Source organism: Heptranchias perlo, chromosome 3 (genome assembly GCF_035084215.1).
Source record: "Heptranchias perlo isolate sHepPer1 chromosome 3, sHepPer1.hap1, whole genome shotgun sequence".
NCBI lineage: Eukaryota > Metazoa > Chordata > Chondrichthyes > Hexanchiformes > Hexanchidae > Heptranchias > Heptranchias perlo.
This window is the reverse complement of record NC_090327.1, coordinates 126516690-126542958: the sequence shown is the minus strand read 5'-3', so window position 1 is coordinate 126542958 and position 26269 is coordinate 126516690. Positions and strand designations below refer to the sequence as shown.

The 26269-nt window shown below is 42.4% G+C and overlaps 1 protein-coding gene across 3 annotated transcripts in view; it reads right to left on the bottom strand.

Moving 5' to 3' along the window:
• Nucleotides 1-26269, bottom strand: part of nfatc1 (nuclear factor of activated T cells 1) — a 226922-nt gene that overhangs the window by 128400 nt on the left and 72253 nt on the right. For all 3 annotated transcript variants that reach the window (XM_067981949.1, XM_067981948.1, XM_067981950.1), the window contains exons 5-6: nt 23331-23503; nt 16410-16550 (exon numbers count right to left, since the gene is read on the bottom strand). In XM_067981949.1, coding sequence (XP_067838050.1) covers nt 16410-16550; nt 23331-23503 — 314 coding nt within the window. The remainder of the gene's footprint in view (nt 1-16409; nt 16551-23330; nt 23504-26269) is intronic.

Here is a 26269-nt window from a genome sequence, read left to right as displayed (position 1 = left end):
AACCCTCCATGATCCTCCTAATCTTCTCTGTTCTAAGGAGCACAACCCCAGCTTCTCCAATCACTCCACATATCTGAAGTCCCTCATTCCTGATAGTAAATCTCTTCCGTACCTTTTCTAAAGTCTTGACATCCTTCCTAAAGTGTGGTGCCTAGAATTGGATACAATACTCCAGCTGGAGCCTAACCAGCGTTTTATAAAGGTTTAGCATAACTTCTTTGCTTTTGTACTCTATGCCTCTATTTGTAAAGCGAAGGATCCCATATGCCTTTTTTAAAAAATAAAACAGCCTTCTCAACTTGTCCTGTCACATTCAAAGATTTGTGTACATACACCCCCAGGTCTCTCTGTTCCTGCACCCCCTTTAAAATTGCACCATTTAGCTTATATTGTCTTTCCTCATTCTTCCTACCAAAATGTATTAATTCACACTTCTGCGTTAAATTTCATCTGCCATGTGTCTGCCTATTTCATCATTCTATCTATGTCCTCCTGAAGTCTGTTACTATCCTCCACATTGTTTACCACATTTTTGAGTTTCGTGTCATCTGCAAACTTTGAAATTATGCCCTGTATACCCAAGTCCAGGTCAAAAAGAGCAGTGATTCTAATACCGACCCCGGGGGAGCATCACTGTATACCTCCCTCTAGTCTGAGAAACATCTGTTCACCACTACTCTCTGCTTTCTGTCCCTGAGCCAATTTCATATCCACACTGCCACCGTCCCTTTAATCCCATGGGCTTCAATTTTGCTAACAAGTGTATTATGTGATACTTTATGAAACGTTTTTTGAAAGTGCGTTTTCACAACATCAACCCGCTCCCTTATTTCATCAAGGAACTCACCAAACACGATTTGCCTTCACATATCCAAACTGACTTTTCCAAGTGCCAATTAATTTTGTCCCAGATTATTGTCTCTAAAAGTTTCCCCACCACCGACGTTAGACTGACTGGCCTGTAGTTGCCAGGCTTATCCCTCTCCCCCTTTTTGAACAAGGGTATAATATTTGCAATCCTCCATGCATGCACGACTCCCATAATCTAGTGAGGGTAGAAATAACAGAAGGGAGCTTGTAAGAGCAGGAGGAGGTGGAGAGACAGTGCATCTTCAGGAGGGTTCTCCGCCTCAGACTGTGCATCTGCAGGGCTTGAGTCATCTGAGTGAGGAAAAGGGTGTAGGGACAAGGGTTACCACATAATGGCAAGGCTAAGTAGTGGCAGATGAGTGGAGAGCGCAATGTAGCACCAGGCTTGTTTGTTTTGCGTGTGCGCGCGCATGCGTGCATGCATGCATGCGCCAGGCACCAGCACAGAAATCTGCACCCTGCGTGTGGTCGGGCCTCATTTAATTTGAATTGGCCTGGTGCCAGTGCTAATCTTGCTCCTTGTAGGCAGCTCGCCAATTGCAAGGGTGGGAAATTTGGCAGAGTGACCACTATCAATGCAGCCTGAAGGCTCTTAAAGGGGAGAAGCACTCAGCAATGGTGGTTAGTAGTTAAATAGTGATAGTGAGTTAGAGGGGTTGGCACTGGGTAACTCACTAAGCAAAAGTGAGAAGCAGCAAGTGCAAGTGGAAAGCATGGCCCAGGAAACTGTTCACTGGGAAGGCAAGTTCACATCCTAGCTCTGCTGAAGAGGACAGAGATGCAGAATTTAGGGACCTGAGCCTTTAAAATAAAAGTGCTTTCCGTGCACCAGCAATTGATCAATACTTTGGACTGTCTGCCAGGGAGCTTCTGCAACACGTCAGTGTGTGGAGGAATCCATTACCAACTTGAGTGGGAATCTGATGAATAGGGCATGATTTTGACCCTGAGCCGGGAAGGTGCCTGGGGGGTCAAATTGTGGACGGGAAACCCAGAAGTACGGGTTTTGACGTAAGGACATCTTTTATTTTTTTTTTATGTTGATTTGCTGTACGACTGGCCGGCCTGATTGACAGGCTGGCTTCAGTTGGACGGGAGAGCAGCCAGGGAGAGGACATGAAAAGGTAAGTCTTCAGGTAAGTCTTTGATTGTATGGATTGGGGGGAGGGGCGGGCATTGGTGGGCACGGGGCACCGATGGGCATGGGCGTCACCGGGGGGGTGGGGTGGGGAGGGGGGGGGGGGAGAAAAGAGAGTCAGTTAGTCAGTTATGGAGGGAGGGATCAGGGGTCAGGATGGGGGGGGGGGCTCATCGTGGGGGTCCGTGATCGTTGGTGGTTCGATGCAGATAGGCTTGTTCGGCTTGGGGGAAGCACTCCTGCTCCTCTGGGCCCACAAGCTGTGTCAGAAAGGCACTTATAAGAACATAAGAAATAGGAGCAGCAGTAGGCCATCCGGCCCCTTGAGCCTGCTCCGCCATTCAACAGGGTCATGGCTGACCTTCTACCTCAACGCCATTTTCCTGCAACATTCCCATATCCCTTGATGCCTTTAATATCTAGAAATCTATCGATCTCAGTTTTGAATGTACTCAATGACTGAGCCTCCACAGCCCTCTAGGGTAGAGAATTCCAAAGATTCACCACCCTCTGAGTGAAGAAATTTCTCCTTGTCTCAGCCCTAAATGGCCTACCTCTTATTCTGAGACTGTGACCCCTGGTTCTGGACTCCCCAGCCAGGGGAAACATCCTCCATGCATCTACCCTGTCGAACCCTGCAAGAATTTTGTATGCTTCAATGAGATCACCTCTCATTCTTCTAAACTCTAGAGAATACAGGCCTAGTCTACTCAATCTCTCCTCATAAGACAATCCCGCCATCCCAGGAATCAGTCTGGTGAACCTTCGTTGCACTCCCTCTATGGCAAGTATATCCTTTCTTAGGTAAGGAGACAAAAATTGTACAAAATACTCCAGGTGCAGTCTCACCAAGGTCCTATATAATTGCAGTAAGACATCTTTACTCCTGTACTTAAATCCTCTTGTAATAAAGGCCAACATACCATTTGCCTTCCTAATTGCTTGCTGCACCTATATGTTAGCTTTCAGTGACTCACGTACAAGGACACCCAGGTCCCTTTGAACATCAACATTTCCCAATCGCTCACCATTTAAAAAATACACTGCATTTCTGTTTTTCCTACCAAAGTGGATAACTTCACATTTTTCCACATTATATACAATCTGTTATATTCTTGCCCACTCACTTAGCCTGTCTATATCCCCTTGAGGCCTCTTTGCATCCTCCTCACAACTCACATTCCCACCTAGTTCTGTATCATCAGCAAACTTGGAAATATTACATTTGGTCCCCTCATCCAAATCATGATATAGACTGTGAATAGTTGGGGTCCAGTCACAGTCTGCCAACCTTACCTGTTTCGGCCCTTCTCGCCTCCTTTCTCGTGGCGTGAAGGAGAAAGGCCCGGGAATCCCGGCCCCCAGGGGTTGAAATTGCAATATCTGTAAAAATGGAGGCCCACAGCCTCCTTGAAAGGTTTCAGTCACCAACCCCCCTCCTGGAAGCGGGTTGGTTGCCTGCCCCTCGTCCCGCCCCGGTAAAAACAAGAAATGGGAGGGGGCTGGAGGCAGTCTGAAATGGTTGCGATTTTCAATGCCCCCAACCCACCCATTTTACAATGTTAAAATCGTGCTCATAGTATCAACACTCTGCAATCAACCATGGAGCGTGTGGTCACCTCAGTGGACACTGCATCTGTATCCTCCTTGCAGGAGTCTGTGGCACCAGTAGTTGCATTTCTCAGGGATGCTCGGACCATCACCTCCGCCTTGGACAGGCAGGGAGACTGAATAGATCGGTGCTTTAATTGGATCATGGATGTCCTGCAGTCTGCTCTCCCACAGAGCAGTGAGAGTGGTGAGCCACAGCCCAGTAGCAGAGGCAGTCACGCGACGGGAGTGGAACAGGTTGCCATCTCTCAGGATCACAGCAGACCTGGACCCTCGCCACCCTTTAAATCAACAGCCGCCCTGGCGCCAGACCGGCCCCATGTTGCTGCACACTGCAGCCGGGATCTCTTGGGCCTGAGCTCCTTGAGGTCACTGGCCAAGAGCACCTCAATAGTCCTTGACTGAGCCACAGCAGCCTTCCACCTCCCATGCTGCATCAACTGGAGGAACACCTCATAGGAGTACTAAAGTAGGTAAGAGAGCACTTAAGACAGGCACTATGGGCTCACTCCAGAGTGATAATTAGTGTTAGGCATGTGCAAGCCAGTAAAATGGTAAAATGTTTTGAAATCGGTGTGCAGAGAATGTTCCTATGTCAGCTGGAGACTCTTCATTGTTAGTCAACCTGAACATCAATGGGCAGATGCAGTGCATTTGAGGGTGGGATAACTAGGACAGAATTTGAACATGACAATTGATCAGGAGCACAAGGAATGTTCAGTTGAAGTACTCTTCAATGAGCTGCGGCCAAAGAGATCTGGCTGCAGGCAACTGTTGGACCCTCCTCCTTCTTCCCCACCATCCTCTATGTCATCTCCCTCATCACGTTGGAGGTCCTGATCCAACGGTAGCTCCATGTGTTCTCTCCATTTCAGAGTAAAATTATGCAGAATACAGCAAACCACTATCAGATGGGATACTCTTCATGGGTTATATTGTAGGAAGTCATCAGAACTGTCCAAGCATCAGAATCGTTGCTCGAGGAATTCAATGGTCTGCTCAATGAGTACTCTAGGTGAGCCATGGCTCTGATTGTAGCTCAGTTCGGTTGCTGTACATGGGGGTCCTGAGAGAAGTCATAAGCCAAGCATGCAGAGGAAAGCCCTTGCCCCAAGCTGCCAGCTTCTCACTTGCTGCGCAGGGGTGAAAGGTGGTGGGTGTCAGAGGGCGGTGAATGGAGAATCGCCACAAGATAAAAGCTTCCTTGCAGCTGCATGACTTGCACGATGTGCTACTGGTGATCGCACACCAGTTGCATGTTAATGGAACGGAAGCCCTTGCGATTCACAGAGGCAGTGGGGTCATGTGAAGGTGCCCGCAGGGTGACATGAGTGCAGTCAATGACGTGCACGACTTTGGAGGAAGCCTGCAATCTGTACAAGCACCAGAGCCCTATCCTGCAGTTTCAGGTTGTCCATGGGAGAAGTAATGGAATCAGTCACCTGCTAATCCAAGCACAAACTTTAGAATGACTCATGTTACTGATATCCACGTTGGAAGCCTTAAAGGAGATGGAAGCAAAGAAACTGAGGGCTGTAATGACCTTGATTGCAACAGGCAATTCTGTGCCAGCTGTGGCAATGGGTTGCAGCTCTTGATACAAACGAAACCTCCTCAAGCACTACTCCTCAGAGAACTGCAGGTATGTTGTCTTGAGCCTATAAACTCTGGTGGGAGGGCAAGGATTCCTACAAGCATGCCTCCTTCTAGTTCATCTCCCTGTAGCTACAGCTCTGTTTATTCTTCCTCTTCTCTTCTCTTCTTCTAGCCATAATGGAATTGTCAGAAGGAGCCTCCATGATGAAAAAAGTGTTGCTAGAAGCCCTTCAACAGTTCAAAACATTATATAGCCACTACAAGCACTTTAAAATAGTCTATGTATGGAAAAAAAACTACAGTGCCATGGAAGCAAAATGTCTCCCAAACCTTTCCAGCATTTTATCGGAGAGCAGATGAGGATCCCATTGGAAATGGCCACCAACCAAGTTGCACCATCCATGGTTTGTAGGCAGGTTGAGGAACTGGCAGTGGCTGCGCAAGTAAAGATGAAAATGAGCCTTGTGGTCTTAACTGCCAACGTTTGACTCCAATTTGCCTCTATAAATGAGGCCCCTATCTGTTTCCAGTGGGAGCTCTGGCTGCTCGTATTGAAGTCTGCCTCAAAATCAGAACAGCTGGACAGCCAGCTGTAAGTTGGCGGTCAATCCTGTAAGTGATTTTGATGCTGCTGCTTCCCCCCTTTTTAGGATTGCCCCCCCACCCCCACCCCGATTCATAAATCATGGTGAAGTACCTGATGAGGGGAATTTCAGAACAGCATGTTAGGCATTCGTATGTTAGTATTGCATCGCCTAAATTTAGGGCCTGGATATTTAAGTCCTGGTGGCAATTTGGTGCGCAGGGAGGGCAACATTTCCCATCACATGGAGAAACTTCAGAGGCGTGCACTGGACAGAGTCATGTCCCCAATCCCTCTGAATACCTATGGGGGAATTAGCAGAAGCGAGAAAGAAAAAAATGCAACATGACTTTGTATGTCCATGCTATTGGATGAAATCTAAATTTGTTGCACAGTATTTTAGTTAGTTGTGTGCTATTTTGTGCAGTGAGGCATTGCTTGCTTTCACCATCAGGGAGGGAACTGAAAGTGTTGATAAAACCTCTCGGGCTTTAAGCGAATAGTATATTAAGGTTTTCTGTGAAAATAGACCCACAGTAACCCTCATGTGACACTGCAACGGAGAATTAATGCACAGGCATTTCAGCATTACAACACTTATCTAATGTTGAGTTTAAAAATTATTTTACATGTCTGCTTGAGAAAGCAAACCATTTAATATTAATATAATGCTCAATTTGCAGCAATAAATTATGGAAAATAAATACTTTGTTGTGGTCCACACAAAGCACTTGGATTTATGGTGCTTTATGCAGCCACTTGTCACCCAATAGTTCATTTTTTTCAAATCTTTTGCTCACCGTTGTATATCCTCTATTTTCCCACTACACCATTATAAGCGTTGTGTTGTCTTGTCAGCGTACTTGTATCCCTATCAGGATACTGGAGCAACTCAGTCCTTTTTCAATAGGAATAAAATTTATTTTTAAACTTATCATAGAATAAGGCTAAGTACAATGTAGTTTTATCATGAAGTCGGTTAGTTTACCAACACAAGTTCCTCAGGGCAATGTCCTAGGCCCAACCATCTTCAGCTGCTTCATCAATGACCTTCCCTCCATCATACGGTCAGAAATGGGGATGTCCGCTGATGATTGCACAGTATTCAGTTCCATTCGCACCCCTCACAGAATGAAGCAGTCTGAGCCCACATGCAGCAAGACCTGGACAACATCCAGGCTTGGGCTCATAAGTGGCAAGTAACATTCACGCCAGACAAGTGCCAGGCAATGACCATCTCCAACAAGAGAGAGTCTAACCACCTCCCCTTGACATTCAACGACCTTACCATCGCCGAATCCCCCACCATCAACATCCTGGGGGTCACCATTGACCAGAAACTTAACTGGACCAGCCATATAAATACTATGGCTACAAGAGCAGGTCAGAGGCTGGGTATTCTGCGGCAAGTGACTCACCTCCTGACTCTCCAAAGCCTTTCCACCATCTACAAGGCACAAGTCAGGAGAGTGATGGAATACTCTCCACTTGCCTGGATGAGTGCAGCTCCAACAACACTCAAGAAGCTCGACACCATCCAGGACAAAGCAGCCTGCTTGATTGACACCCCATCCATCACCCTAAACATTCACTCCCTTCACCACCGGCGCACAGTGGCTGCAGTGTGTACCATCTACAGGATGCACTGCAGCAACTCGCCAAGGCTTCTTCGACAGCACCTCCCAAACCCGCGACCTCTACCACCTAGAAGGACAAGAGCAGCAGGCACATGGGAACAACACCACCTGCACGTTCCCCTCCAAGTCACACACCATCCCGACTTGGAAATATATCGCCATTCCTTCATCGTCGCTGGGTCAAAATCCTGGAACTCCTTTCCTAACAGCACTGTGGGAGAATCTTCACCGCACGGACTGCAGCGGTTCAAGAAGATGGCTCACCACCACCTTCTCAAGGGGAATTCGGGATGGGCAATAAATGCTGGCCTCGCCAGCGACGCCCACATCCCATGAACGAATTTTAAAAAATGTATTTTGTCGCTGGATGCAGCTAAAAGAACATAAGTTGAACAGTAATCATTTTGAAATTGTAATGTACTGAGATGAGAATTCTGGTATGTAATCACAGTACATTCCTGGTTATATTTATATCTAATCATGCAATAAAGTGCACAGTAATCTCTCTCCTGTGTACACTGCACAATATGATATTACTGCGACAGATTTATAAAGACAGCCCAGTAAAAACTCCATATTGCACTCCATCATTATGGCTAGTTTTAGATTATTATAATTCATGCTGTATTTAACCATATCCCCAAATACTCACGTGTTTTACATGAATGTGTTTAGGCTCACTGATGAACAAAACTATCTCATTAGGTTTTATTTGTTTCTCACAACTTCTTCTCTCCACAGATTTCTTTTTTCACATGGCATTCATGCCAAGAGGACAGGTAGCCTCCCTATTCTGTCTATTTCATGCTGCAGCTGCATAACAGGGGCTATATGAGAGCAATCCAAATTGATCCTCCCTCAGATTTTCCATTCCTCCACAGCACTGTGGAAGCAGTTCCACTTCAAGGACTGTAGTGGTTCAAGAAGGTGGCTGACCACCACGTTCTCAGGGCACCTAGAGATGGGCAATAAATGCTGGCCTTGCGACTGCGCCCACATCTCAAGAATTAATTTTTAAAAATTGTGCCACATCCCTGTGTCCATATTTTAGGGGAGATGCTAACCACTTTAAAATAAAGAGGTTAACAGAAGAGTTAAAATAGTGGACAGTGCAATGTCATGTGAACACATGTGCCTATCGCTAATATCACCAACAGTAATTTTCAGGCTAATATTCTCTTGAAGGGATAAGCAAACCAAAGATTTCTTCTGTTGGCTTTCCTGGCTTCAGATCATAACCTTTGGTATGTGGGGTAGAATGAATAAGACAGATTGTCCCATTCTGTTCTTCTCACTATAAATTCATTGGTCAAATAAAGCAGACATTAGTATCTAGAGCGTCCATATTCTCCCACTGTAAGTCAGACTCAGAAAATGTGGAATCTTTGGATCCCACCGATTACTAAAAAATGATTGTGCACTTTGTCCTTATTTAAAAAAAAATTTTCTTATGTTTGATCCTTTGCAGGGAGTAGAAGGCAGTATCAGTATTGGCAACCTGATTCACAATTGTTTGCATTTGTAGATCCAATAAAAAAGCACAGAGAACTCTACAAAAGATTTTCAGAATGACAAAGTTGTTTTTGCCCATTTCACGGTCTCGTTACTACTGCTCTATTCAAAGCAAAACTTTTGGACTGCTGGTAAAGTGTGTCAGCACTTCAAACATTGGCAGTGGTTCATAACAAAAGAACTGTCAGTTTTTGGTTTTAAGTCAAAGTTCTTCATTATTGATGCTATTTGGTCATGAAAAGCATTTCAATCAACAAATATGAAAAAGTTCATTAGTAAATTCAGTGGAAAATTAGAGATATTTTCCTATGTGCTTTGTTGGCAAGTTGGAAGCAGAGTGGAAAATATCTAGACTTTTCTGTCTGTGAAATATGAAGAACATTTTTCTTTTCTGTACCACTGAATTAAGCATATTACTCAACAAAATAAAATGGTACTGGTTCCTGTTCCATGGCGCATATTTCATGGGTGAATTCATCTAAAAAATATGATGTAGTCTGCTTAAAAAGAACGAGCTGTATAGATGGTTAAAAGCTTTATTTTTTTTAAAAATTGAGCAGTAAAGGAAATTCATGTATAGCAAGTAAACTCTTGCACAGAAATACTCATGTGAACCTTTCCTACGTTAAACCCCATCCAAGTTCACAATCAGTTCTAAACGCTGCTGAGTGAAACAGCGAGGTGGGCCCAGAAAGAAAATATGAGGTTGTCTATGGAAGACCATCCTCTATAAAAACAGGAATTACAACATTTCCTTCAAGTTCAAAGCAACGTTGCTGGCAGAACTGCACTGAAAAATACACAGAACAATAGAAAAGACGATGACTAGAAAACTGTTTACAGGTGCCAGCAGCTACATCCAGCCACTTTCTCCAATGTGACCTGACCAGAGAGGTTAAGTCCACAACCTGTCCAGGAAGTGCACAGGGTAGATGTTTGGTTTCTCTGCATATTTCCTACAATGGAACGGTGGATACAGCTGCTACAATGGAAACAGTTATCCCAACTGTCAAGCGATTCCCCGATTCCTGGTGAACAGTGATTTTTTTCAGTTAAAGTACACACTTAAAACTTAAGTTTAGTGATTTATTGTAAAACACACTAGGACGCCACCCCTCCCCCACTTTCGAGCCTTGAGGTGATTGTCAAATTAGTGTCGCTAATGGGATGTCCTGGCTGAAAAGAGGGCAGAATTATAATGTGGTAGGCCTAGGGGGCTTGCCACAGCTTTAGGATGCAAGAAGCCTCTATGTTGCCTGTAAAACAGCACTTCTTTTCTTACTAATATCTGCTTGGGCCTGCAAATGGCAATGTTCCCTGAGCATTTACACAGGCCCTAGCTGCAAATGGAATAAACCCTCCCCCCACCCCCCTCGCCCCTGTTGACAATTGAACACTGGCAGCGGAGGCTGTGTTTTCCTCAACATACTGTAATTTGCATACAGTCCACCCATATACAAGTTGGCGCATTTTATGCTGCCAGACCCGCCCCTGCATAAGGCAGACACTGCAGAGCACAACCTCAAGCACATTCCTACCTCCATTTTCCCAGATTCACCAGGAAACAGGCAGGATGGTGGTCTGAAAGCCTAGGTTTGCAGGCAGGGTTCCCTAATTAACCAATGAACGTGGGGCTTGAAGATGGCAAGGATTTTGAATGGTTAATGAAAAGTCAATCTGGACGCATTCAGGGGTCCAATTTTCTCTCCCAAAGCACAAAATACTTTGCAGGACTACCTCAAATAGAAACTCAAATACAAGTTTAATGCCTTTAAAAATCTGTGTAAATGGATAATTGTTAACTTGAGTTTGAAGCCTGCTAAAATGTCTAAGCGATGTAATGATGCAATGGCTATAAGCACTAATCATGCCAGGTAAACTCCTTTGTTAAAATAGAGGGGGGAATTCTATACAGATATGTTAACTTCTTCATTTCTGCACAGCACGATATCAGATAACTTGCCTTTATATAGTGCTTTTAACGTAGAATAACGTGCTTCAGGGGAGAAAAGAAACAGGAAAGCTTGGTTGAAGACATATGTCTGGAGAACAATTTTAAATGGTGGAGCAGTTTGAGGAATGAGTTCTAAAGTGTAGAACAAAGGCAGCTGAAGGTTCTTCCACTCAAAGTGTAGCAGAGAGAGGTGGGATGCATGGGAGAATGAGTCAAGGGACTGGGGGACATTGGAGGGGATGCATGACTAGAGAAGGTTTCAGAGATGACGTAGGGCCAGGCCACAGAGGGATTTGTACATAAGAAGGAGAAATTTAAATACAATCCACTGAGGGACGGGAAACCGATGTAGTTCAGTGAGGAACGGGGTGATGGGCAAGTAGGGCTTAGTACAGGATAAGATATGGGTGGTGGAGTTTTGAACAATTTGAAATTCATGGAGGGTGGAGGTTGGGAGGATAGAAATAAGGGTGTGGGGTAATGGGAGAGGAGGCAATGAGCAATGGAGAAGGGAGGATGTATGGAGAGGTGGGAAGGGGAATGGATGGGGAAGTGATGAGAATGAGGGATTGGTAGGAAGTGGAATGGGTAGAGAAGACGACGCAGGGTGGGGCTGAGGGAACAGACACGGGGCAAGGGGATTAGAGCTCCACCCTTTCATGTTGCTTTCCAGCTCCACCCTCCGCCCTGGCCAGATTCCTCCCCCACACACTCGCGACTAGAAAAACTGCCTGCAATGCTGGGCAGATCCCTCCCCCTGCTCACAGCCCAAAAAGCTGGGCTCTGGCCCTGAACAGATCCCTTTTACACACGTGGCCTGAAAGTCATCTTGCAGCCCTGCAACCTGACGAGGAAAGAGACAGAGAAAGATGCAGCAACAGCAAGATCAGAGAGAGACCACGTGCTCCGCCTTTCTGTGAGCGAAGCCACAGGAGGCTCGCTAGTAGATTATAATGGTAACTTTATACTTCAGAAAAAATTCTGAATCTGTTTGGCAGTGCAATCTGAGCAAATCTAAATTCCACCAGTGGCAGATAGTTGAAGTAATGGTGGGCAATCATGCTGATTCAACATTTGATTGTATCTGCTTCCTAATAATTGTTCAAATTTGCAGATTTAAACACTCAAAAAAAATCCACTCAAAAAGGACTTGAACTGGCCAAAATTTGGTCCCAACCTCAAAATTTCTGCCCAAATCCAATTTCCCGCCTGATGGAAAACAATGGAGAATTTATTGTCAACCGGAAAATAATAGCCTAAACCTATGAAAGAACAGAATAAAAGGAGTTAGAGGAAAATATAGAAAATAGAGGATATTTCATTCCACTTCTCCAACAGGCAAATTCATTGACAAGTCATCCAGGAATTCCAGAAATTGCACAAATAACTCCCTCTGACCATCTACCAGTGAAGAGAATAATTAGTGATGGACATTTGCATGACATTAATACTGAGAGGGAACCAACTGGATTCAATAGTATCTTGTGAGCCAGATCTTTACAGACAGGTGAGCAAATGCAGAGCAAAATTCCTTTATCGTCATAAACTGAAGGAGAATGTGAAAAATATGCACTGTCAGAGTATTAAGTTATAACCATTAATTACAGAATAAAGCTACACATGGCTTTCAATGAAATGATAGCAATTTAGTAACTATGAAGAATAGTTATGCATTAGTTAAAGCTCCTAAGAAAGAATTGGCTTATGTGTAAGAGTGGAAAAGACAAATCATTAAAAGCCAGTAGCACTTCATTTTCAGAAACACAGAAGCAGAAGTTGTTATGCATCAGACAGAAGAGCAGACAATTCCTCATGTTACGTCTGGAGAGCCATGAGGGAAATCTCAACTCCCACGCACTGGGATATCCTCCAAGAGGGAAACCTTAGACAATTGCAATAGCCTCTTTGGGTAAACATGTTTTGCAGGTTTACATTGTTAAATAAAAAAAAAGAGCAATGGAAAAAGTGGTGGGAAGGGGGGGAGGGGGTGTGGAAAACTATCTCACAGGAAAAACATAACTTTTTCTCACTATCTGAATGCTTAGGGGTCCTGCTAACAGGCAAGGTACCTTTTTGTATTAAAATATGCCTTAGGGTTGGTAACAAAAAAAATTCCTTTGGACATCTGCAATATGCTCGAGGTAGCTCTCTAGTCATTTAAGAATCAATGAAACAGTACAACACAGAAAAGCAGAGATCCTATAAAAACTGAAAATTGTGCATTTCAATATTCAGGTGTTTTTTTTTCTGGTCTCATTATAGTTAAAATGTTGAAGGGGAATTATAGAATTTATTTCAAACCAAAAATAACTGACAATTATCTAAAGTTATCGATTTGGTAGCAAATATTAGAAGTTTTTCCAAGTTATAAAGAAATCGTGGAGGTATTCCAAACTTGTAAATATAGAATGATCTTGAAAGAAAATGGCAACATTCTGCAACAGGCAGCACTGAACACCACCCGTGACTTGGATATCAAGTGCGAATCTTTAACTGCTAAGGATTTTACTGAAATTGAATTTTTACTGAACATTTGGAACACACTTAGGGTTACCAACTCTGGTTGGATGTATTCTGGAGATTTCATCACATAACCTCCTGCTTTCAACTGCCCCGCCCCCACATTCTCACAATTGGTCACCTGACATGTCAATCCTCAAAGGCACCGCCTTCCCACGCTAACTGGAAAGCAGACAGACTCTCCGTTACCCGATTGACTGACAGTCAAAAAATCATCCAAACAACCTTTTTTTCCCCATCTTCAATATTTTTAGAGCTAATAAATGAAAGTTTTCAAAGAAAATGGAAAAAACACCATTTTTTTTAATGCCCTGATGGTGTTTCTCCCGGGTTGCTCGCAGCAGTGTCCTGGAGATTAATTTTCAATTCCTGGAGACTTCAGGACAATCCTGAAGGGTTGGAACCCTAAATACACTTGTACTTACAATAATTCTATTGTTATTGCAAGTTATTAAATTGGAAGTTAGCATCCATTGTTGAGACACATAGTGCTGCCAGGCACTGACAGTCATCATCTTGTATGGGAAACATCTGTTGCAAAGCTGCTAATTTTCAGCGGACTAAATATACAAACTTAATGGAGAGGAATGGTAGTGAATGATTTCATACATACTGCTACCTAATATTCTGACCTTACTGAAGCATTTACCAGGAGCACTAACTACTGCTGCCTCAAAATTTGCAGGCGCCTGTCCAATCAATCCAGACTGAAAAATTACCACCCATAGGGGAATTTCCCTTACTCGGGAGTCATTTCTAACATAGAAAAGAAAACAATCTCCTGTCTCCCACATGCACATTAACTGACGTTAACTAGATTTTGTCCAAAAAAACTCGATGTGAAGATGACTAGACGCGAGTGTTTGTCAGACATAACGTCAAGCTCTACTAAACGGTTCTGAAGTGGATGTGTGCTATGATGTTCAATTGATGGCTCATAGTTCAGAAGGTTTCCACAGGCAGCTGTGGAATTTATATCTTGTGCCAGCATCAGGGAAACCCTCCAAAACAATAACCCTTAAAAGAGGTTCCTCCCATTCAGGTCATGCTCATGACTCATAAATTCTAACATTGTCACTGTTAAGGAATTGGTATTTGAAAGATATCCATAAAATATGCACTGAAACTTCAATGTAACAAAAGAAAAATGTTTATGTTATGACAAACTTTTTTCCTGGTTCTAACTCAATCTCCATTGTAATCAAAACTGAGGCGCTTAAGCCAGGATAAGATTAACCCCTGACAGAATTAATTTGATGATTGCCAGGAGTGTGTAACAACTGTAATGCATCAGATATCATTTACTATAGTTTTGCTATCAACTCATGCTGGTTACTTTGTAAAACGTTTATTAAAATAATAGAAAACACTACAGGCAATTCTTTATGGGACTTACCTTGATGTATACACATTAGCATTTTAACTTATGTGACGTGTTAATTAGTAAACCATATTTTGACGAGTCCCTCTGTAGATGTCTAGAAAAAGTTACAAGAACTCAAAAGGATGCTCTGTGATGCTGTCAGCCAGATGGATCTCCACAGACCACGATCGCAACCAAGCACTGAAGTAAGTGCATTTGTTTGTTTCCAGACTGATAAGAAACTGTCCTTGTGAGGGAAAAAACAAACAAAATGCTCTTACTTTGATGTTTGGTAGCAGGTACATTCTGCAGGAATACCTCTGGCCGACATAACCAGAAAACTTCCTTTTGAGATTTTGCACAGAAAGAACATTTTTTTGGTGTGAGCTTTGGTTCATTGGTAGCACTCTTGCCTCTGAGTCAGGTCACAGGTTCAAGCCTCACTCCAGGCACTTGATTATATAATCTAAGCCGACACTTCAGCGCAGTACTGAAGGAGCGCTGCACAGTTGGAGGTGCGGCCTTTTGGATGTGACGTTAAACCGAGGCCACGTCCGCCTTGTCAGCTGGATTTAAAAGATCCCATGGCACTATTGGAAGAGGAGCAGGAGGTTGTTCTCCCGTTGTCCAGGCCAGCATTTAGCCCTCAACTTACATCACGAAAACAGATGATCTAGTCATTTATTTTATTGCTGTTTATGGGAGCTTGCTGTGTGCAAATTGGCTGCCACATTTCCCTGCATAACAGTGACTACACTTCAAAAGTATTTCTTTGGCTGTGAAGCGATTTGTGATGTTTTGAGGTAATGAAAGGAGTTATATAAATACAAGTTCTTTCTGCTATCTATGCGCCCTACAGAATCATGCAAAATACAGTTTCCAAAGCAAGCACATTATATAAATGGAAAATTACAAATTGGGACTAAAAACTCATATTCAAAGTGCTTATTTTTTAAGATAAAAACATTAGCAAATAGAGGGCAAGGATCAACTCTTAAACAGATGTGTAAATACAATATACTTAAAATTGCCTAATGTTCTATTTGCAAATTCATGCTACAGGAGCCTACAAATCCAAAACAGATACTTACTTTAGCCAATTGCCAATCTAAAACGATTCAGAAAACAGCTGTGTAAATAGAATTTCCTAGTCTTTTCTTTTAATGTATATTTGGTCCTTAATCAGTTACATAATACTCTGTGGTCTGCAGTGGAGTATTTATACTTAGCGCATAGAACTTGGGGGCGGGGGGACAGGTACACTTTTTCGACGATATCTTAATTAAACATTTTAAAATCTTAAGTTTCTCATTCAAACCACGTATTTTATTGTCCAAAAACCTTGCAGTGACCAGTTTTGCAAAAAGAAATAAAGAGCTATGGGGAAAAAAAATTGTTCAGCCAAAATATTCAGAAAATGTAAAACATAAACAATAAGAGGAATGTACTTGTCTGCTAATAATGTGGTTATAAAAGAAAGTGTGAAAGAAACAACTCGGTAAAGTTAACCCCTTTCTCCGCAGAGAGACTTTACTTTTCAACCAAAAGCTAATTTACATTTCAATGCACATTTCTTCCTGTTAAGAACAGGAGTCCAATAAAATGCCCACCACTTTTCAACATACCTGCTGCCTTTTCCACAAAGATGACCTTTGACTCTGCGAGAAAGTTGTGACCGTTCAAAATCATCATCTTTCCACCAATCACAGGATACCTGTCAATGCTTTGCTTTTCTATCAGTGGCAATTCCTGCGCAGACCTCTGGGCTGCGAGCAAAGAAATAAATGATCAACAATATACACTGGACATAGAATTTCCTAACAATCAACTGCAAATGCAGTATTTCTGATGTTGCAATTGTTAATTCAGCTACTCTAAAACTGAGGAGAAAAATTACAATTAAAATTCAAACAGTATGGATCACACAAGATGCCGCACTTAGAGTTTGTAATCTAATCGCTGGGGCAGAAAATGGATATAAAGTGCTTGTGTTGCACTCTCTGTTTATGATGTCATCCGAGCCCTTAATTTAGATAACTGCTCTTAGATATCTATTGCTTTATTTTTAAAACCACTGTGCAGGTAATTGTGAATGGAAAGAGCTTGTATACCAAAGGCACTTTTGATGGGCATTTATAAATCTCTCAATCCATATCACTCTTCACACCAACGATTTGAATCAAATGGTTGAACATCTTCATTCCGCAACTTAAATGATTCCTGGCAAAATGCATACCAACAACTTTCTGTTGCTATAGTAAGAAACTGTCTAAAATCAAAAATAGAAGCGTAGCATGTTCAACGTTTTATTAATTGACATTTCATCTGCTCCAAGTTTTGGTTCATGAAATCGATACTGGGGCTGAAATTCCGCAGGGGTTTCACTGGTTCCCCCTGTCATAATTCCAAAACCCTCATGGAATTTCAGCTCAGCTGTAGTAATTCTAAAATATTAAATTAATTTAGATCAATTTTACCAACAATGGATTTGATTTGTTGTGTAAATGGAGTTATCACACAATATGCTACTTTACAAAATAGAGTCCTGCAGGATTGATGGGCAGACCTTGGGTTGGTTAAGTAATTGGTTACATTCGCATAGGCAGAAAGTTGTTATTGATGGAAGTGGTTTCTGCTTGGAGACTGGTTACTGGTGGAATCCCACAGGGATTGGTGTTAGGACCGGTGCTCTTCACTATCTTTATTAATGATCTGGCAAAAGGTGTTGGGGAACTCTTTGCAAGTTCCTGGATGATACAAAGATATGTGCAAATGTTATGACTTTGAATGAGAAAAAATGGCTACAATCAGATCGAGATGCAATGGGGAAAATGGGACTGTCTGGCAGATGGTTTTTGATATACATAAATGTAGTATTATGCACATGTGTAGGGCTAATGCCAAGCAGGTGCATAGAGACTGTTGAGTAGGAAAAGGACCGAGGTATTGTATTCCATGAGTCTCAAAGTTCACAGCCAGTGCCCTGAGGCTATAGCAAAAGGAAATAGACTAACAGGATGCATTGTTAGGACTATCATTTTAAACACCACAATTAAATCACCCCTCAACCCTCCAAACTCAAGGGAATACAAACCAAGTTTATGCAACATGTGCTCATTAGGGACTCTATGAGCCCTAGTATCATTCTGTGAATCTGCACTGTACCCCCTCCAAGGTCAATGTATCTGTCCTGAGGTCCGGTGCCCAAAACTGAATGCAGTACTGCAGATAGGGTCTGACCAAAGCTCTGTAAAAATGAAGCATCACTTCCTCACTTTTGCATTCCAGCCCCCTTGAGATATAGGCCAAGATTCCATAAGCCTTCTGGATTACTTTTTGTACCAGTGCACTAGCTTTTAGTGATTTGTATAGATGTTTAAATCCCTACCTCTAACATCCTCCAGACCAACTACAACCCCCCCCCCGCAACCCCCAGAACTCTCGCTCCTCCGTCTCTGGCCTCTTGTGCATCCCCCTCTTCCTTCATCCCTGTTAATTGTATCCATGTGAATTATATCAATTAATGTTAATTGTATTCAGGTGGTGTGTATCAATTGGGGACTCTCTTGTATCCATTTGTAGGAGGGAGTTTATCTAGGGGGTGCACAATGTGTAAGGGGGATCACTTAGAATAAAGGCTTGGAAGCAACTGAAGACTAGGCTCTAGTAGTCCATCCTTCACCACTTGGCTATCCGACTTTTTACACTGTCACCGATCTAGGCCCCATGCTCTGGATTTCTACCCTAAATGCCAACTCTCCACTTCCCTCTCCTCCTTTAAGGTCCCCCTCAAAACCTCTCTCTTTGACTAAGATTTTGGTCAACCCTCCTAATATCTTCTTCTTGGCTCGGTGTCCATTTATTGTCTGATTATGTCTCCATGAAGCACCTTGGAACATTTTTCTACATTGAGACACTATATAAATGCAAGTTGTTGTTATTGTTGAAAGCCCTTGGTTACCACAATAGGCTTAAGAGCTGGATCTTTTTACTTTAGAAAAGGCTAGACTTCGGGAGATTTGACTGACATCTTAAAAAAAAAGGGACTAAACTGTGTCCATGTGGATAGGGTATTTGAATTAGATAGGTTAGAGAGAACATGCATATAAGTTACATTAACATAGAACGAAGTTAGATGTCAGGCTTTTATTTTCGCAGAGGGTTATTGACCTTTGGAACAAGTTGCCAGCTCATGCAGTGAATCTAGATTCACTGCAAACATTCAAAAAGGGAGCTGGACAAGTTCCTGAAATCACAGCATACAAAAAGAAGATAGGGTATTGGTCACTGAGGTCTCTTGGAACTCGTTTCGATCACCTTTAGGGGTCAGACAGGAACTTCCCAGTTTTGTTTTCTGTGGATTGGCCTAGGGTTTTTTAATCTGATGTTTTGTCATTCCCAGGAGATTACTTGGCTGCTGGTGGGTGGGGATATTTGGGATCATGATGCTCCATTGCACTGTGATGGGACAGCCTGATGGACCAGCTGGTCTTTTGCTGGCCATCGTTTTCGTATGTTCATAAGTAGCCAGAGGAGAATTTCATCTCATCAGTCAGCTTTGGATTTGAATCCAGGTCCCAGAGGGGGAATGTCTGAGTCTAAGCCACTGTGCCACCTAGTACCCTTCATTCAAATTTGAATATTATCAAGAGATTCAAAATTGCTGCGCATTGTGTAAAATCGTTGACGGGGGGGGGGGGGGGGGGGGATGGTGTGTGTGCGTGTGCGTGTACACATTAAAAAAAAGGCAGCGAGGCACTGATTGGAGGTGTACATGACTAAAGGTTTCATGTGTATTCTATGGGGGCCTGGTATATGCAACAATGAACTGATGGTGTAGAATATTGCAGTGTCAATTGTACCATCTGCTGAGTATTATGCTAAGACAGATCACTCCAAAACTATCCTGGTTAAAATTAGATTCAATGGATGGTATTACTGCGTACCAGAGACCGCACACAAAGCATAACTAAAAGTGTCTGCATCCAGTAAATCTCAATATACACTTCCATACTCTGTCGTCTTGCTAAATGTATGGCAAATTAACGTGTAATTCAGTTAAAAGGGCAATGAACTCTACCCAGCTCATAATTAGGTGAAATGCTTATTCGTTGTAGCATTACTTTTATGTTCAGCTGAAGAAAGCTGTTGGCATGAGAAATTTTATGGAGCTTAGTTTCTTTGATGGTTCGTTGTCTGGTATGGCAGTGAGCCACAAAGATCAGTTATGTTCCAGATTCTATCGCCAGTCTGTACTGAATTACGTGATCTCATCCACTCCAACTATGGTGGTATAATTGACTTTAGTAGCTCCAGGGCTAGGAAAGGAAAGCTCAGCCATGGTTTCTACTCCCAAATGCCATCTAGTAACCCTGCTGGAAAGTGTGTATGTGTGGACAGGATCAAGCTCTGTCGCGATGACCACCACAGGGGAGTAACCCAGCACCACTCACTGTCTAGGCTCATATAAGCAGAATATCCAACTTGGGGGAAGTTCCAGAGGGCAACTATGGAACTATATCCCAGCAACAGTCACTATCTTCAGGAGAGGATGAACATTGAAGGGGAAAGACATTAAAAAAACACAAAAGAAACTACATGGTGTTTGAGTAAATAATTGGAGACGGACTGTTATAAATTGGATAGCCTGGTGGTGAAGGATAGAATACTAGAGCCTGATCTTCAGTTGCTTCCAAGCCTTTATTCACAGATCCATATCACCCACCCCACACCCTAGATAAGCTCTCATATAAATGGATACAAGAGAGTTCCCAATTGATACACACCACCTGAATGCAATTAACACTAATTGATATAAATCATACAATTAATACAGACAACAATGATTTTGGTGCTTGTGTCACAGTCCTATTCGGAAGTTTTATTTGTAGTCGTAACTTTTACAGACAAAAAAATATAGACAACCAATTTCCTTCATCAATGTAATACCAGCTGAGATGCAGCAATATAATGCACCATAGTGGTATTGTACGTACATAGCTTTCTACAGGCTGATTTTCACCAGCCAATCTGGAGGAATTGGTGCGGTTACAATTCTCACTGTGGGCAATACTATTGGAAGCCTATATAAAAACTTATTTTTTTTTTGCAAGTATTCTAACTCCTTCTAAAGCATTAATGTGCAAAATCCAAACATGGGCATCCAACAAAGTATAGAACTGAACTTGGTTTTACCTATAGCTGGAATCCATTATTAAGGAAGTGGTAACAGGGCACATAGAAAATCATAATATGATTAGGCAGAGTCAACATGAAAGGGAAATCGTGTTTGACAAATTTATTAGAGTTTCTGAGGATGTAACTAGCAGGGTAGATAAAGGGGAACCAGTGGATGTAGTATATTTGGATTTTCAAAAGGCATTCGATAAGGTGCCACATAAAAGGTTGTTACGCAAGATAAGGGCTTATGGAGTTGGGAGTAATATATTAGCATGGATAGAGGATTGGTTAAAGGACATAAAAGAGTAGGGATAAACGGGTCATTCTCAGGTTGGCAGGCTATAACTAGTGGGGTGCCGCAAGGATCGGTGCTTGGGCTGTAGCTATTTACAATCTATATCAATGACTTAGTTGAAGGTTCCGAGTGTAATGTATCCAAGTTTGCTGATGATACAAAGCTAGGTGGGAAAGTAAACTGTGAGGAGGACACAAAGAGTCTGCAAAGGGATATAGACAGGTTAAGTGAGTGGGCAAGAAGGTGGCAGATGGAGTATAATGTGGGGAAATGTGAGGTTATTCACTTTGGTAGGAAGAATAGAAAAACAGAATATTTTTAAATGGTGAGGAACTATTAATGTTGGTGTTCAGAGAGACTTGGGTGTCCTCATACAAGAAATACAAAAAGTTAGTATGCAGGTACAGCAGGCAATTAGGAAAGCAAATTGCATATTGGCCTTTATTGCAAGGGGGTTAAAGTACAAGAGTAAGGAAGTCTTACGACAGTTGTACAGGGCATTGGTGAGACCTCGCCTGGAGTACTGCGTACAGTTTTGGTCTCCTTATCTAAAGAAGGATATACCTGCTTTAAAGGTGGTGCAACGAAAGTTCACTAGATTGATTCCTGGGATGAGAGGGTTCTCCTATGAAGGGAGGTTGAGTAGAATGGGCCTATACTCTCTGGAGTTTGGAAGAATGAGGGGTGATCTCATTGAAACATATGAGATTATGAGGAGGCTTGACAAGGTAGATGCTGAGAGGTTGTTTTCCCTGGCTAGACAGTCTAGAACTAGGGGGCAAGTCGCAGGATAAGGGGTCGGCCATTTAAGACTGAGATGAGGAGGAATTTCTTCACTCAGAGGGTTGTGAATCTTTGGAGTTCTCAACCCCAGAGGGCTGTGGATGCTGAGACATTGAATATATTTAAGGCTGAGATGGATAGATTTTTGGACTCTAGGGGAATCAAAGGATATGGGGATCAGGCAGGAAAGTGGAGTTGAGGTTGAAGATTAACCATGATCTGATTGAATGGCGAAGCAGGCTCGAGGGGCCATATGGTCTACTCGTGCTCCTATTTCTTATGTTCTTATGTAGCACTAGCTTATAAATGTTACATTGGCCCTTCAATGCATGGTGCTAAGCAGTAATAGGACGTGGGTTCATTCATGCCAGTTATTCCCCTACAGCCTTGAATTCACCCATGTCATTTAAAGGAAATGGAAGTAGAAGTAGGACACTCTCCAAAAGGATGAAGTGAAAATCCAATGCCTTCCAATGGCACTCTTGCACATTCTTAGAAATTTTTCAAGGGGTCAGATTGCCTGCCTCCTACTGAACCAGAAAGAGGTCCTGGCTGATTCCAAAAAAGTCATGAAATTAAAAGACTAGATTAATAATGGCTGGCATGATGAAATGTGAACATGCCTATTCCCTACTTCGTACTCTGCAGAATTCTAAATCACAGTTGCCCTATTTTGGGAAGCAACTGAACGAGTGCCAAGCCCCCTACTGACAGAGGAGCGAGGCAAGTCAAAGAGGTAAATACAGTGCTCCCAAGCTCCGAGTGGAAATCCACACTCAAAGGGGGGGGTCAAGTCGGAAAGTCAATGCTACAGTGTGGCAGCTCTGTCTCTGACCTGCATTCATTTGAACATGGTCCTTCACTGGGAGCACTGAATTTACCCTAAAGTCTCATCCTCCTTCTAGTGCCCAGGTCAATGCAGAATTGGTGCAATTGTGGCAATAAGTCAACTGAATGACCTTTTGGTATAGTTGGTGGATGCCTTGAGGAGACCAATGGAAACGAGACAAAAAAAAAGAGGGATTTCACACACACAAAATAAATAATAAATTAAAACTTTTTTAAAAATGTCTGGAATTTCTGCAGGGTTCTCCCAATCAATTGCCGTAATTGCAGCGGAAGATTGATTGAAACCCTGGAGAAATTGCATGAGTGACCATTGACATCGTTTCCCTGGGATTTCTGCCAACCTGCCACCTAAGTTACGGTGAGCGATCAGGAGAACCTCCATGGAGTTTCTAGATGCTAATGTTTAATTTGTCTAAGCCGCTAAATGAATTATACTTACAGCACTCAATAGGATTCGATGAAACCTGCAGAGAGACAGTTCTACCATTGGGTTGTGGAATATGTACACGAAAGACCAGCCTCACTCTTGTATTCTTCCTTCCAATGTCAGTCTCACCTTTCCTTAGCTCAATATCAGAATTCCTAAGTTTCAGTATCCCAGCACAATCAATACTGTTGGTGACACAAAAAAAAAATCATTTGCCGTTATGTTAGGACAGATTTTTATTTCTAAACAACTTTTACCATCTACAATAAATGTGACAGAATCTGAAATATTTGTCTCCTGATTGTAACATTCAAATAGTGCCTGTGATTCCAAGTAGCATATGGCTTCATTGATTTAATAAGTAGAGATTCCTGTAATAGAAAAAAATGGTTTGTTCAACAGTGAGGACACTGAACCAATTAAATGACAAACCAGATTGCCTTGTACGTGCAAATTGCTTTGGTCTCCCTTTAAACAGATATCTATGTTCCCTATTGTATTTGGAGAAAGCTATCTATTATTTTTGATGGGAAGTTATATATCTGGGCACAATTTCTAATTGGATTTACGCACAAAATATTGCCGATTTGTTCAGGAAGCATTCTACAAACTAACTGTTTAGGTTTTCCAGAAGTGTTGGTTTTGACACCTTCAGAGTTAAAAACAGGTCTTGTGGAAAAGCTGTTTGTATGAAGAGATCATGAATTTCTCCAATGCAGAAGATTGTGCTTGAGGCCAAATGGAGAATTATTAAGGGTTTTTAACCAATTATGGACATTTTTTTGTATTTGTACGATACTGACACTACTTTAAATATTTACAGTTTGTAATACCTCACACAGATTTGCTTGTCCCTAGCATCCAGATGTTGTTCCAGTTGGTGAATGGTTGTTTTTCGGACTGGAGGGAGGTATTCAGTGGTGTTCCCCAGGGGTCGGTGCTGGGACCACTGCTTTTCTTGATATATATTAATGACTTGGACTTGCGTGTACAGGGCACAATTTCAAAATTTGCAGATGGACACAAAACTTGAAAGGGTAGTGAACAGTGAGGAGGATAGTGATAGACTTCAAGAGGACATGGACAGGTTGGTGGCATGGGTGGACATGTGGCAGATGAAATTTAACTCAGAAAAAAATCGAAGTGATACATTTCGGTAGGAAGAACGAGGAGAGGCAATATAAACTAACGGGCACAACTCTAAAAGGGTTACAGGAACAGAGATCTGGGGGTATATGTGCACAAATCGTTGAAGGTGGCGGGGCCAGGTTGAGAAAGCGGTTTAAAAAAGCTTAAGGGATCCTGGGCTTTATAAATAGAGGCATAGAGTACAAAAGTATGGAAGTCAAGATGAACCTTTATAAAACACTGGTTCGGCCACAACTGGAGTATTGTGTCCAATTCTGGGCACCTCACTTTTCGAAAGATGTGAAGGTCTTAGACAGGGTGCAGAAGAGATTTACTAGAATGATTCCGGGGATGAGGGACTTTAGTTACGTGGATAGACTGGAGAAGCTGGGGTTGTTCTCCTTGGAACTGAGACAGTTGCGAGGAGATTTGATAGAGGTATTCAAAATCATGAAGGGTCTAGACAGAGTGGATAGAGAGAAACTGTTCCCATTGGCGGAAGGGTCAAGAACCAGAGGACATAGATTTAAGGTGATTTGGCAAAAGAGCCAAAGGTGACATGAGGAAAAACTTTTTTACACAGCGAGTGGTTAGGATCTGGAATGCACTGCCCGAGGGGGTGGTGGAGGCAGATTCAATCATGGCCTTCAAAAGGGAACTGGATAAGTACTTGAAAGGAAAAAATTTGCAGGGCTACGGGGATAGGGCGGGGGAGTGGGACCAGCTGGGTTGCTCTTGTATAGAGCTGGCGTGGATTCGATGGGCCGAATGGCCTCCTTCCGTGCTTCAACCTTTCTATGATTCGTAAATCTTTGCTCTGTGGATAACATTCACCGCTTCAAACAGAATTTGATAACTACATTAAATCTAGCCAATCACTGCAAGTGGGATCATTCTAAGCCTTTGGAGCACAACTTTGCAAGTGCAAATTATAGACAGGGCACAGCTTACCGATAATAGGGGCAGAGATCATCTTATGAGAACCACTGTTAAGCCGGTTGAGAGAGATGGCAAAACTAAAAATACAAAAACTGGCGGCAACGTGGTGGGATATATTACTTATAGACCAGACAGGTTTTTAAACAGTTGAGTTAGGCCCACTGAAGCATTAGGAAGTACTAGAGGCACATTCTTAGAAAAACAGCTAGAACTAAGCTTCATTCAGAAAATGCCCAACTGAGAAGCTGTGCATTCCAACTGTAACAAAACAAGCAAATGTTGCATGGAGAGAGATTTCAAGGTGTATTGGGGAAGGCTGAGTGCTACTATGAGACCCCAGCATATTGAAAATTGTGCTGCTCAAGTTCCAGAAAAATACAGCTTGATATTTGCATCTGACTTTGGTGATTGTAACATTTTGTAGACCTGCAGCAGTCCCTTCATTTTACTATTCATTGTGTAAAACAATTATGAAGCTCCCACCCCCTTCAACTAACGGAAAACAAAAGTATAAAGGGAAAATATTTCACTGTCTTTCCAACAATTGTTCCATTTACCACTTTTATCCAGTCTGAGTTGTAGCTTGATATCAGCTCGTTGATTCAGTTAAGTATTAGCAACAATAGACTAAAGGCTCTTCCCATCTTTTGTGAGTGTCTCTTTTACCGCAGTTTTGTGTGACTCGTACAACCACTGCAAGAAAATCAGTTGCAGGTGGACCAAAAAGAAGCACCTGAAATTATTTCTATGGCAATGTTAAAGGAATTACAAGAGTTCAGATACCTATTAATTTAACACGTAGAACATCCTAATTATTTTAACAGTAAACCTGGAGAGAACTAATTTAATACTTGATAATTTTTAACAATGTTTGATTTTTGGCA